The sequence below is a fragment of the Musa acuminata genome, chromosome BXJ1-8 (genome assembly GCF_036884655.1).
Source record: "Musa acuminata AAA Group cultivar baxijiao chromosome BXJ1-8, Cavendish_Baxijiao_AAA, whole genome shotgun sequence".
In the NCBI taxonomy this organism is placed as follows: Eukaryota; Viridiplantae; Streptophyta; class Magnoliopsida; order Zingiberales; family Musaceae; genus Musa; species Musa acuminata.
Window position 1 is genome coordinate 43,119,741 of NC_088334.1, and position 13,105 is coordinate 43,132,845.

Sequence of the window (13,105 nt, forward strand, 5' to 3'; positions counted from 1 at the left end):
TCATGAATACTCTCAGAAGAAAATATATCATCTCAATACATTTGCTAACATCCAGATTCTGATACGCGAATGGAGACAATAATGAGATTAACGATGATAAATAGTGCTCATATATCATCTCAAGCAATACATTTGCTAACATCCATACGCGAATGGAGACAATAATGAGATTAACGATGAAAAATAGTGCTCCGTACATAGAAAGTTCATCATTGGTTTCCTTTAAGAAGTTGTACATGGTGTTATAACAATGGAGAGATCAAAGGCCCTAAGCATACGGGCATCACCTCTCATAAGCCCAACTGAAGAGAAGCAATTACAGTTGGTTAGCTGAAACTTTCACCCGTAATAAAAAGGAATACATATCACAAAGAGAAGCAATAACCTTTTCTTCGGAGTATGTGATCCGGTCGATACTGGTCTTAAGCTGTCAGCATTTCTCAAGTATCCACTTTCCCTAGACATGAAAAATCTGCTTGGCAGTTTCAGAAGTTGATATCTATACCTCATTTCTAATGCAAATGCAATCTTGAACTAGATTGCTATTTTTCTCGTCAATAAACTCTTCATGACACTGATCGGACAAGTAGTCTTAAGCAACAACAGTAAGTTTCTGCAAAACCATACTTGTCAAGTATCTACAGACCTTCTTTGTCCTTTCAAAAACTTGATCTGAACAATTTACTCAGTCAGATAAATAAGAAGTCAGTGCTCAAGTCTCTTCAAAATTTTTAGCTCATGACCAAATAGTTAGTAACTAGAAATAACATTACTGTCAATGATCACTGGCCAAATGCTCAGACTTGATCAAAGAGTTGAAGATGACTTGACACAGAACATTATCACATACTACTAATGAAGCAGAATAATATGTTACAGTAAGAACAGTATCTTGAGGAAAACGTGTACCAATTATTGCATCGATTATTTTATCTCTAGGCGATGCTTTGTATAAACCAAATAGGAACACTGAGCGAGCACAACCAAGCTAACAAAAGAGTAGGAAGACACTACTGAAAGGATAATTCAGAAGACAGTTGTGTTATCGCTTAAAAGCAAACCATCCTCAGCAGTAACCCTTCTCGAGTAGGAGAATCCAGTATGGTCACGATACTGGTAAGTTTGTAGGGTTGCTGCTGAACCAGCAAGAACAGAGTGATCCTGCACAAGCATCCAACCATCAGCTTTTTGTTGATCGGTTATGGAGTTGTACGTCCTCCCTCTATCTAACATGACCAAGGTTTGTTCAGACAAAATGTGAGAGAGGTTAGTCGTCATTCTGTAGGTATTATTTTCCGCAGGCAGAGTCGAAGACACGATCAGAAGAGGATATTTAAACTTGTAACTTCCCTGAGCAAGTATGGCCTTTGGGCCCTCTTTAATTTGAACTCCTGTCTTCAACTTTGCCTTCATCTGAACTTCTTTACGGTTTCCATTATCTGTGAATCCCACTAAACTCTTGAACTTGAGCTTGAAATTAACGTCGGTGGTGAGATTTCCTATAGATGAATTCACCCACCCTGAGAAGTAAGATTTCCTCCCAGCTCCGATCGTGAAAGTTCCATTAAGACGGTGAGAAATCGAACGACGAGAGATCGAAATCTTGGGAGCCTGGTAGTGGAGGAGCCTCGCGGTGACATAAGATGACTGTGAATCCAACCAGAGGTGTAAGTTTGCATCAACGAGCCAAAATGCTATGCCATCAGTGACACCAATGCCAAGATCATGAGGTCTCCCATCCAAGAGAAGGCCAAGGAATGGAGTCAAGTCCAAATTGTATGATGGCAGATCGAATGCCCCGAGAGCGACCACTGGCTCCCAGAACAAAGGATTGATCCCTCCGGTGAATATAACAGGAAAAGGCACAATCGAGCCCACGAAACGTCCATCAATCTTAGCATAGACTTCGCGGAATGAACCATTGCCCCTTTCGGTGGTGAGATTGTTCTGCTGAATGTAGGAATTGGGCGGATTGGAGTACCAGAACTCGTCATTGGAATGATAAGAAACGTAGATCTCAAGGACTGCTCGATAAGCGTTCTTCGGAATCTGAATTCTCTTGAAGTGCACATCGGACTCGTTCTGTATTCGGAACCAGAATCCAGTTTGGCTGTCGTTGCTCGAGATGGGTATGATCATATCAGCTGGCTCCCTGTATAAAGATGGCACCTTTGCTTTGGCCCCAGTCGAGACGTCGGCTTCTGATGAAGAAAGACCTAATTTTTGCTCGAGCTGAGGCTTCGATTCTCCCAATATTCTCTTATTGGGTATTAGGGATGCCCCTTTCGATGTGCGAAGCATCAATTGGGGATGATACTGCGACTCCAATCCTGGCGTTGGCTGCTCCTCCTTCATGTAGAAATCCAAGGAGACATTCACGTGATACACTCCGGTGAAGACGTCGTTGACGATGTTCTCCAGCATCATCGAGGCCACGCCGCCCTCCTCGCGGCGAAGCAGGGCGGCGTAGCGGGTGATGTCCTTGCGGACCCGCCAGAACACGCCGGACTCGGACGGCTCGGCGGTGCTGGTCCGGAGCAGCTCGGCGCCGTCGAGCCACACGGCGGCAATCCGGTCGTACTGCTCGCCGGCGCACGCGACGGAGAGGTCGAGCACGACGCGGGCCCATGGGGCGGGGCACCCCGGCGGCGGCGCGTACGCGGCGGTCGCGGGCGGGCGGCCGTAGGTATCGCCGAAGTCGTGGCGGAGGAGGGGGAGGGAGCACGAGGGAGGCCACTGCGGGAGGAGGAAGTCGGGTCTTGTGGGGTCCAAGAACTCTTGTGGCTCTGCAGCGCGCGGGGCCCGCGGGGCGAAACGGTAGCGCTCGGTGGGACATGGGGTGGCGGAGACGCGGGTAGAGAAGTGGGTGCAGAAGGCGGATATGAATACGAGTGGCAGAAGGAGCGCGGTGGGTTTGCTTCGACACAACATGTGATGAGCTCAATTGAATCGAATTGGAGATGGAATGAAGTGTATGTTTTGGGTGGGGGGCATATTTATAGTGAGATGGTTGCAATTGGGGCTTTGAGAGGAAGACGAAAGGACTAAAATTGTACTAAGGTATGCAACAATTTCCTTCCTCCCTTCCTTCCTCCCTCCGTCCCTCCTAATTAGTACTCTATGTTAGTTCAATAAGAGAGGAAGTTAGGAAGAATTGAGAAGCTTAATTAGATTGGGTTTTGAATAGGGCTATGTCTATGTTTACAACTTAAATATAGAGATATGTAAGTAAAATTTCTGACGAGTAATAATTAGAGACTAAATATCTCGATGATTCCTTGGAGATAAGTTCACGGGATTGTGAGGACACGGATGGGGGTAATGAGAAGTTACATCGAACCATAATGGGAGACGATAAGGTTGTTGCTTTCCAATTGCTTCCTTACAACAATAATTGATCTCTTTTTTGTTTTTGTTTCCTTGCAAGTGCTTTCTTACAATAATAATCAAAATTGTGATTCATGCCATAGAAACCTTTCATGCTTCTTCTCTCTTCCCATCTCCTGTTCCATAATGCTTTGGAATCTTTCTTTCTTTCTTTCCCTCTTGACTGTTGTATCACTCTCTTGGATGGGATAGATTGTGGATGATGCTGATAAGCTTGACCTCCTCGATATTGAGAGTGAGCCTATGATGTGATCATCAAGTTAACTCATGATATCAGTAGAAAGAGGGGAAGAAGAGTCTAAACCTTATAGTTTGACTTATTATTATAGACATAACCCTAAACTCAAACCTAAGACATATTAGTTAGTATAATAATGCATTAATCAATTTGAATATCTCATGCTATAATAATATTTTACATTATTTTTTTAAAGATAATTATATATATAATTTCAGGAAAAAAATAATTCCCCTCTCGTAAGTAGATGCCAACGATAATAATCTTAAGAACGACTCAAGTTATTTGCAGACTGTCAAAAAGAATTTTCCACATCAAATTCATCATGGGTTGGTTGTGTTAGTTACTACAGTGTTGGAAATTGTAATTGAGAATTAGGGAAAAAGAACAAAAAGAGGAGCTATAAACCATCGTAACAGAAATAGTAGGATAAGAATAAACACATCAAACATTACAATTTATATCTCACACATTTCACGAGCAATTCCCAAACTTGTCTTTTACTTACCCAAACAGCATTGTTTCAATAAAGTAACTTGAGACCATAGAGAGGCTGTCATATGGCGGCTAAACAAGCAGAACAAAACAAGGATCCAGCAATTATTATGGTTTGCTTTGAATCTTCTTTTTTTTTTTTTCCCTCCCTACAAAGTAGTGTACACTCATGTGTGGTAGAAAATAGGCTGGAAGATAAATTTTCGGTTTACATTCACAACCTAATTTCTGTCTCTTGCATATCTACTTGTTTCTTCGGCAACGGTTGCCCAGACATTTGCAATCTTTTCTGAATATCCAACCTGCTCAATGTACACAATAATATGAGCCAAAGAATCAGTAAGTTATGATGTCGAAAGAAAAATAAAATGATTCTAGTATCTATAAACTCAAAATTCAATTAGTGAACGTAAATGCTGAACAAGATGGTTCGATAATTTTCTTATAATAACATACACAGGGTAATGACTTTTGGGGAATCAAAACAGCATCCCTGTCTTTAGCAAAAATCAAGCGGGAAAAGCTAGATGCACGATGCTTCAAACAACAGCATGGTCCAAGGAAGAATCTTATGTGCTAGGAAAAACCTAGCTCTCGATAAAGTCACTTAAGGAAAATATCCTTGGCAATGTTAAATGAAAAAAAATAAAGCACATATATAAAAATATTATCTTTAAAAGATATCGTATCTTGTCAGTGATGGCTATTCCAGATAGAACCTGCTGTCTTAGGATATGGATACCAACACTGATCAAATAAATACAAACTAGAGTTAGTAAATCTTTTTTTTTTTTCGTGAGCTTGTTTAGAGTGATTGGTGCTCTAGGAAAATCCATCTCCAAATAACTATAATAAAAATAGAATCCATTTAGAGAGACAACAGATTCCTCAGTAACAAAAAAGTGCAAAATATGACATATCTATTACTCTCCTGAAAAAGCTTAATTTCGTGTCTAATGACTCGTACACTTGCATCTGAGAACATTAATGTATGACATCTATCTTTAGATAACTGATCTAGGAAAGTTGCATACCATGTGGAACCAATAACTTCCAATAAACCTACTACCGGATTGTGAAGAGTCCCAGCTCTTAAATGAAAAGCTCAAGCAAAAGAGTAGCCTAGCTTTCTTAGTCAAAGATATAGATCATACTGGATTAATTGCCACTTCCAAATATTAACTCCTACATCATCAAGCAAAGATAGAGCAGTACCTGATTTATTACAAACCCTTTCAGCATGCTAAGAAAATCATCATGCCTTTCTCTGTCTAGCCTATCAAGTTCATTCCGATTGTTTTCCTGCATAAATTTCAACAACTGACTTAGATATCCACAATATAATATCATAGTTATTATATACTCTTGTGCACATTCTAAGGAAACAGAACAGGAAGCAAGAACGAAAAGGCCTCCCAAACTCCAGCATTAGGCAACCGATATCTAATGCATAAGTAATAATAACAAACCTTACAAACTGAGATTTATCAATTATGTCATTGTAACAAGATATAAGCTCAATGGAAGAACAACTTTCATCACCAAAGTGGACCATAGAAAAACCGCATAAAAGAATGCTTAGTGCTCTTTGGACAGTTGGACAAATATGACCAGAGTGTTACATTACTACAGTATTCTGATTTTGCTTTTTTGCACTAGAAATGGTATTTAGGGAAATTTTTTCTGCGCACATGCCGTTATTCATATTCCAAGTTCCTATTTCTCTTCTCACGACATATCTTCATCAGTTCCTCTTTTCAAGCACCAAAATGATAAATTTGATGTCTCACTGTTTCAAAATTCTTGAATAAATTTAGAATTCATGTCATCATGGCGAGGAAGTCAATTAGTAAGATCTTCGTTGTGTCCATCATTGAGGTCTCTTTGAAAATTCAATTGTCATTGGAAAATCCAGCTCGCATACCAAAGTCCAATGCAAACAAAGTATAGACATGACAAATCCGAGAGATGTTATTCAGAAATAGTTTTCAGGTCTGTCTGGATTTAAGCCAATATGACTGATTGGGGAAAATGAGATATGCACAGAGAGAGCAATAAAAGGTTCCTGGACAATCTGTGTTGAGATTATGCAGAAGGGAATCCTTAAGCCCAACTATACAGCAATGTAAGAACATAATTTTTCATTTCATAAGCCATTTAAGATCCTTAAATTACAGGAGACTATTCTATGGTATATGAACTTCTACAGTGAAAAAATTCCTAATAAAAGGTACTAACCGTATGACTATTCTCTAACATAATCATTTTTAATGATGATTAATTTTTTATTCAAAGACAATACTCAGTGTTGTCATGTTTAGACACAGGTAAACTGCAGAAATTTAATATTAATTTAGATAAGATCCACAAAGTGAAAATGTTTTACTAATTATGCTGCATCATATAAGATGTCCACCATCATTTAGAATTATAAATTTCATTTAGTAGTGAAATCAGATACTTATGCTAAATTTTCTGGTGCAGTTCTGAAGCTACACAAATATTCTAGGCGTTCCTTTTTGTTAGGTGTTTGAACAGATTTAGCTCAAAGCAATGTGTTAATGCTGTTTCTTTTTCAATAGGTTGGACTGGACTGCCTGAAATGGGGTGATCTGCATCTCGGTTTGGGCTTGGACCAGTACATAACGGTCAGTACGAGCCGAACTTGACAAAACATCCTGGTTAAAAGAGATTTCATGGTAGGCATAGGGCCTACAAAAAGTCAAAAACTATCATGAAGTTTCTGGGAGGTCAGATAATTGGAACAAATGAATTGGTACTTGGTAGAAATGATAATTTTCATTTAAAAATGTATTTGGTGTTCGTACATTGTTCTGATTGCTTTATGAAGAGACAAGTAGAATACCTTTATCCTCTCATACTCTTTAATGGCACATATTTTAGCATTCTCAGTGGCTCTTATTGTTTCTCTTAGCTCCTCCACTTTGCGGAGTCTTGAGCTGTCACCACCAAATATCTTCGAGGATGCAGCTTCAAGTTTCTCAATTCTTGTATTCAAGGTTGTTAAATCTGACATTAGTGTCTGGACTGTCAAAAGAGCGCTGGCCCTGTCTGAAAATGCACTGTGGACGGCTAACATTAATCCTAGATATTCATGCAGTGTGTCCTGCAAAATGATATTCCAAAAGTAAATATGGAGACACCATAGGGCCCCCCCTCATGTTCTTGAGTTTCTTTCCTCAAATTATGTTCATGACAGAATGGCTAAGATTTGATCATACCAGATGTTTGACAGTTTGAGCATTCAATTCTCGATATAGCCTGCTTGCTTTTACAGCAGCAGTTGCAACATTTTTGGTATCAGCAGCTCGGACTTTCTGAGTGTTGTATACACCCTCCTCAGTCTCAAACTTTGTCAATTTGATGAAGGCCAAACCCAACTCTCCCATTGTTTCCCCAATATCTTGTTGTCCTTTAACTAGAGCCTCAGCCTGCAAAAGGAAATGCTCAACTTATAAGAAACCAAAACAGCATAAGAGCAAAATCTAAAGATACAAAAAACTTAATACACATAATGAAATCTAACAAGACTCTGAAGGTCATTTTGGTAGACTATATAAAGCACACAAGGAGCACATTTACACCCTTATTTTTGCTTTAGTGATCATTGCCAAAGAAAGAGGTTTCAAATCTATTTAATAACAATAAAGAAACAAAAGTAAAAAAAATCATACATGTGACTCTTCCTTTAAGAGGAGAGAGGAAGTGTGTGTGCATTTGTTACCAAGTATACTCTGAATGCAAACACATCACGCAAGATTGGGGTACCAATTGTAGCCCCCCTTGAATTTGATCCTTTACCATCACGCAAACAATTTGCAAACGTTGATCTGGCCCTATAATGAGATTTACTGCATCCTCAAACTATACCATATAAGAAAATTCAAAAGAAGGGAATGACAAGAGGCAATATAATTGCATCCGTCAGTAAAACTCATGGGCATCAACAAGCAATTTAGTCTGTTGAGATGCAAAAGGTTCCAGAATGGAGACCTGATTGCGATCCAACTGGTCATCACCAGCAACTCCTATTCTGTCAAAAACAACAGTACAATTGAGTAGGAAAGGATAAGTAGCTTCTTATATTCAAAACTGTATGCATCCTCAAACTACACTTGAGAGCAGGGCATGATGACACTTTCATGTCCCTCTTATCAAAACAATAATGCATTAAACACCAAAAGCAATAGTGAAGGAATATCCTTCAAAACCTAATGTTTGTGTTCATAATAAATGTGAATCAAGTGTCGTATCTCGATATCTACCCCCATTAGTTCCCTATAACCAACATGCAAAGATCATTTGGGGAAAAAAAAAGTCAATCAATCATGCTAGTCCAGTTTGCAGGCTTTCATATAAGTAGAAGCCATAGCATCTCCCTACAAAATACAAAATGTTACATTATAAAAGCCTCCAAATCTAGTGGTAATAGCCTAATAGGTGATATGATTGTGATCTTCAGTTAAATTTATCGGCGTCAATGAGAAATTTGGTCTGTCAAAAGAGACAATATCAGTTAAAAATATACAAGGTTCCAAAATGGAGACCAATTTGCCGTCCAATTGGCCAACACCAGCATCTCTTATCCTGTAAATAACTGCAACAGAATTGAGTGGGAACGAGAAGCCACTAACTATATTACTCCCTTGTACATCCTTAGATTACACTTGAGTCTGGGGCGTCACAATGTTTCATGTTCCTTGTCTCATAACAATGATGTAGTGAACCAAGGATGCAATTTGCCGGGACCGGTACATACCCCATGCCTGTTGTTAAGAAACTTGTCCCCGATCATAAATGAATTGAAGTTATAAGGAGAGAGGAGTACCAAAAAACAACCACGTAGTGTATCTCAGGCAGAAGTATGTTTTGAGACTCCAACTTATAGAATCTTAAGAAAGAGTCATGCAAAATACCAAAATGCCGATAACAGTCAGCAATGTTCCTTACACAGCTGAGTTTCTGCATAACAAAGTCTTGTACAAGCATTAGCTAGTCATCTACTATGAATTGCTGACAAATATATAGGCCTAAAAGAGACCAAGACGCCACTACTAGCAGCAACTGATCAATCTAAAAATCTTCATCCAAACAGTATGAAACTTTCCAATGAATGTGTTGTAAATTGTAATGGCGAGGTGAAGCTCTCAAGACACGCATGCAAAAGGAATGAAGGTTCCAGATAGTTGACAATCCCGGACTTTGAACTAATAAACATTGGTTAACGATAATTCAGTTTGAACTAATAAACTTTGCCAGTTTCATAAAAAAACTATTCACCCTATGACCGCCAAGCAATATCCTCCGCCACTCCATTAAAATATCTAGATTGTAGTTCTGGTACTTTTGTTTATCCATAACCAATAAAACTCAGAGCTGAAACAAACTTAATAAAAAGGGCAGCCCTAACAAACAAGACTCTTGCCAATGCAGGCTTCGGAGATGATCGATTTATGCACTCATACAGTTGCTTGATTGTGTTTGTAAAAAACCTAATTTAACTAAACTAAACTAAACTAAACTATTTCCTTTTCAGTTTTGTTTACTATAACAGCACCACTTTCGGCAAGTATACAACCATCAGTAAATTAACAGATATCAGAACATCAATCCAAATTAATGCTCAGAATTTATTGGCACACCTGCTGAGATGCAGTGCTGAGCTGCTGTTCAAGGTCCTGCATCTTTTCCTTACTCTCCAAGAACTCCTTGTCCTCCTCCACCAGCAATGGCTTCACTCCTCCCCAGTCATTGGTCACTGCCTGCTTCAGCTCCTTAAATATCCTCAGCAAGTCTCTGCCTCCTTTTGCAGGCTGCACTACATCTTGTGGCGCGACTTGTGCAGCTGGTCCCTCACCGAAGAGCTGCTTTGGCAGCCTCACCGCACCATCTAGCATCCTCGATGCCACATCTGTGGTGGTCGGTAACGGCAGCTTCCCCTTCGCCTGCAGGAACACCCTAAGTTCATCACTCTTCCCAATCACCGGATGCTCCGCGAGCCGCCACAGGTACTTCTCAAGCGCTGACCGCCGCTGCTCCACGAACTCGTTCTTCTGCATCACCTGGCTCTCGACCACGTTCTTATCCGGCCGCGGTGGGATGAAGAAGCCTCGGTAGGCCTCCGCAAGCCGATCGGCGAGCGTCACCACGTCCCGGAACCGACGCCGCACGCTGAACTCGATCGGCCCAGTCTCAACTTCCCCGGCGGCGGCGGAGCGGACGCGGGTGGTAATCAGGTAGGTGACGTAGGTCGCGCCGCCTGGGACGAGCGAATTCGCGGTCTCCTGCTCCTTTTGCGGGTCAGAGACCGCGATCTTTAGGTAGTCGGAGGCGGCGGTACGGGCGGATCTGGGGGAGCAGTCGCGGTGGATGAAGGAACCCTGATCGGAACCGCCGTTGTTCTGGGACTCGAACGGGCTGAAGACGACGTCGGCATAGGAGGGCGGCTCGAGGAAGGAGGAGGCCGACGAGGAGGAGGCGTCCCCGCCGTCGCCGTAGGCAGGGGAGGAGGGAGAGAACTGGAGGTGGTGAGGAGGGTAGAGGAGTGGATCACCACCACCGGCGTCCACGGAAGCGGCGGAGACGGCGGTGGGGAGGGAGGAGGACATGGCAGAGCGGTAGTCGGAGGAGGGGGCGTCGGAGAGGGCGAGGCTCTCCATCTCTTCTCTCACCGGGGGCGACTCGAACCCGAATGGGGTCTCCGGACCCATCATGGCCGCTTTATTATCAATTACCTTGTATATAAGAATTTGGTAGAATTGAACATGAATCGGAGGAGGAGATCTGAATAGGAAGGGGCGCTCCGGCGGTGAGGATAAAGGGCAGGGGGGAGGGGGGTTTGGGAGAGACGGCACGTTGGCACGTGGTATGGGTGGGTCACGTGACTTGTCATGGATCCGAGGGCCAGGGGTTCGGGTGGTGTGGCCGAACCACCATACTTGTGATCCCACCGTGCTAAACCTCCACCGTCGCTCTTACCCACCTCCTCCTTGGAGGAAGAAGACGGGCCTGGGGTGGGACCCACGTGCGGGAGCATTTAGTCGTTTGATCGCACGGAGCGATGCAGTCGTCCCACGCCCTGCGAATGACATGGCGCGCTACCTACCCTGTAATTGGGGGCGTCCACGGGGTTCGAGTGGGACCCACCCGTAAAACCATATTGAGGCTCGAATTAAACACGGGTACAGACTCGGGCCGGCGGTCACGAGTGATGAAAAGGTATTCCTTTCGTTATGCGTGGTTGCTTCGATTGTGTGTTGTTCGGCGAAAACGTATTCCTTTTATTTCTTTAATGGAAGAAGTTTTCTATTATCTGAAAATAATTTACACCTTGCCCTCAGAGAATCCCAAAATTTCAATCAATACCCTTCTAAAGAAGGAGAAGATTGACACCACATTCCAAAATTAATGTACTAACCAATATTCATATTATATTATTTTCTTCTCAGTAGTTGTGCTTGATCTTAATTTCAACAAAAAGATGATACAGAGAAAATTCCATCGAGGCTCAAAGAATTTTTATGATGAATCAACTTACTTGTAAACGATATGAAAGTTATGATACATAGACAATACCAACATACGTCGATTTATTCAACAAGTTATTTATACCGGTTGATACATTAAATATTATTTTGACCACGTGATACAAACAAATATTTTGGCTCGATCGTATGAGATTAGGTTCACGACATCTTCGAGAAAGCTAATTCCATAAATTATTACTTACCAATCATCGAGTTTGACATGTTATTCCACGACATAATCATTCTTTATATATACTATAATTTTAATCTAATATCTATCATATCATAAAAAGTAGGGATGTCATAATGAAAACAAGAATATTTAGGATGATAGGAAATAATCCTTATCCCTTCCTCGTTAAGGGTGGATCCATGTGGATACCCATACTCACATATATAATTAATACATCTAATAAAAAGACTCATATACGTATTTTCAGAAGCTTCTAGTTGAATACATTCTCCAACTTTGACAGTTATCTAAATTCATCAAATATTTACTAATCTAAATATTAGAGAGGTTTTGATAGGTATGCCCCGATATATCACTTTAAAAATTCATAATATGAATCTATTGGTTTCTTGACATCTCAACATAAGATAAATTTGAAAGTAGATTTGGTTGGATCTGAACCCAATCCATGTGTTAAGTAAATAATGTTACGGTAAGCAACTTCTTTAACTGTGACCTTGGGGTCGACGCGGCTGGTCTAGGGGTCCGGATGGCGGGGATCAGACGAAGTTCTTCTCAACCTTCTTGCGGGGGCCGACTACAGGGGATTTGGCCGGAGAAGATCACCACCGTCTGGTTAACTTCAGTCGAGGACCTGCACACAGGTCGGGTCGGTCGCTCGGCCCGACCCCTCCGACGATCAAGTCAGTTCCTTGGAGAGGAGTGCCCAGATCTAGTCCGCGAGGCAGAGAGGGTCTTTGGTGTTGAGTTGTCGAGGTTACCCCTTCGTTTGGAACTCCGGGGTATTTTGTAGACGAATCTGATGTTACCTAATGTGCCAGCTTGCAGGGCGCAGGGGTTGCGTGACGAACCTGGCTATCGCAGGGTATGGGCACGTCTCGGTTGACGTGCTCCTTTGCCTTGGTCGGGCACCTGGAGTCAAACGCTGCAGTTCATTGGCTGAGGGCTGGTGACGCTGGCGCACATCAAGTCGGCATTAGTGCCGGGTTCCTCGACTGACGCCTTCTCCTGTCTTGATCGATCGTGGGGGTCAGACGATGAGGTCGTTTGGGTACGGTCAGCGAGGGTGCACATAATGGGGGTGTTAATGTTCGTCCCTTGGGGAGCTGTGTCGCCCATGGATGGCTGATGTCATGATGTGTTATGTCAAATCCGGCGTGTCACGTCAGATCTGTTTTTACCCCTATCATATAATATGAAACTTATCTCAAACTTAATTTTTTTTGATACCCTATATCTTGTTGA

The 13,105-nt window shown here is 41.9% G+C and overlaps 2 protein-coding genes across 2 annotated transcripts; both read right to left on the reverse strand.

Moving 5' to 3' along the window:
• Window positions 1–826: 826 nt before the first annotated feature.
• LOC135587970 (peptide-N4-(N-acetyl-beta-glucosaminyl)asparagine amidase A-like) lies at window positions 827–3,114 on the reverse strand. The gene has a single exon (XM_065079864.1). The coding sequence runs from the start codon at window positions 2,929–2,931 to the stop codon at window positions 1,027–1,029; it is 1,905 nt and encodes a 634-aa protein (XP_064935936.1). The 5' UTR covers window positions 2,932–3,114; the 3' UTR covers window positions 827–1,026.
• A 924-nt stretch (window positions 3,115–4,038) lies between these two features.
• On the reverse strand, window positions 4,039–11,010 carry LOC135587971 (sorting nexin 2B-like). Its single transcript, XM_065079865.1, has 5 exons — window positions 9,784–11,010; window positions 7,363–7,572; window positions 6,987–7,247; window positions 5,336–5,422; window positions 4,039–4,422 (listed from the first exon to the last, which is right to left on the reverse strand). Exons 1-5 carry the CDS (start codon window positions 10,852–10,854, stop codon window positions 4,342–4,344), a joined length of 1,710 nt encoding a protein of 569 aa, XP_064935937.1. The 5' UTR covers window positions 10,855–11,010; the 3' UTR covers window positions 4,039–4,341.
• Between the last annotated feature and the right edge of the window lie 2,095 nt (window positions 11,011–13,105).

Excerpts from the sequence above, each read along its gene's own strand:
- LOC135587971 (XM_065079865.1), bottom strand. The coding sequence starts at position 10,854 with ATGATGGGTCCGGAGACCCCATTCGGGTTCGAGTCGCCCCCGGTGAGA. Across the intron at positions 7,248-7,362 it reads CTCAAACTGTCAAACATCTG|GACACACTGCATGAATATCT; the intron begins GTATGATCAAAT and ends ATCATTTTGCAG. Across the intron at positions 4,423-5,335 it reads AAGGGTTTGTAATAAATCAG|GTTGGATATTCAGAAAAGAT; the intron begins GTACTGCTCTAT and ends TACATTGAGCAG.
- LOC135587970 (XM_065079864.1), bottom strand. The coding sequence starts at position 2,931 with ATGTTGTGTCGAAGCAAACCCACCGCGCTCCTTCTGCCACTCGTATTC.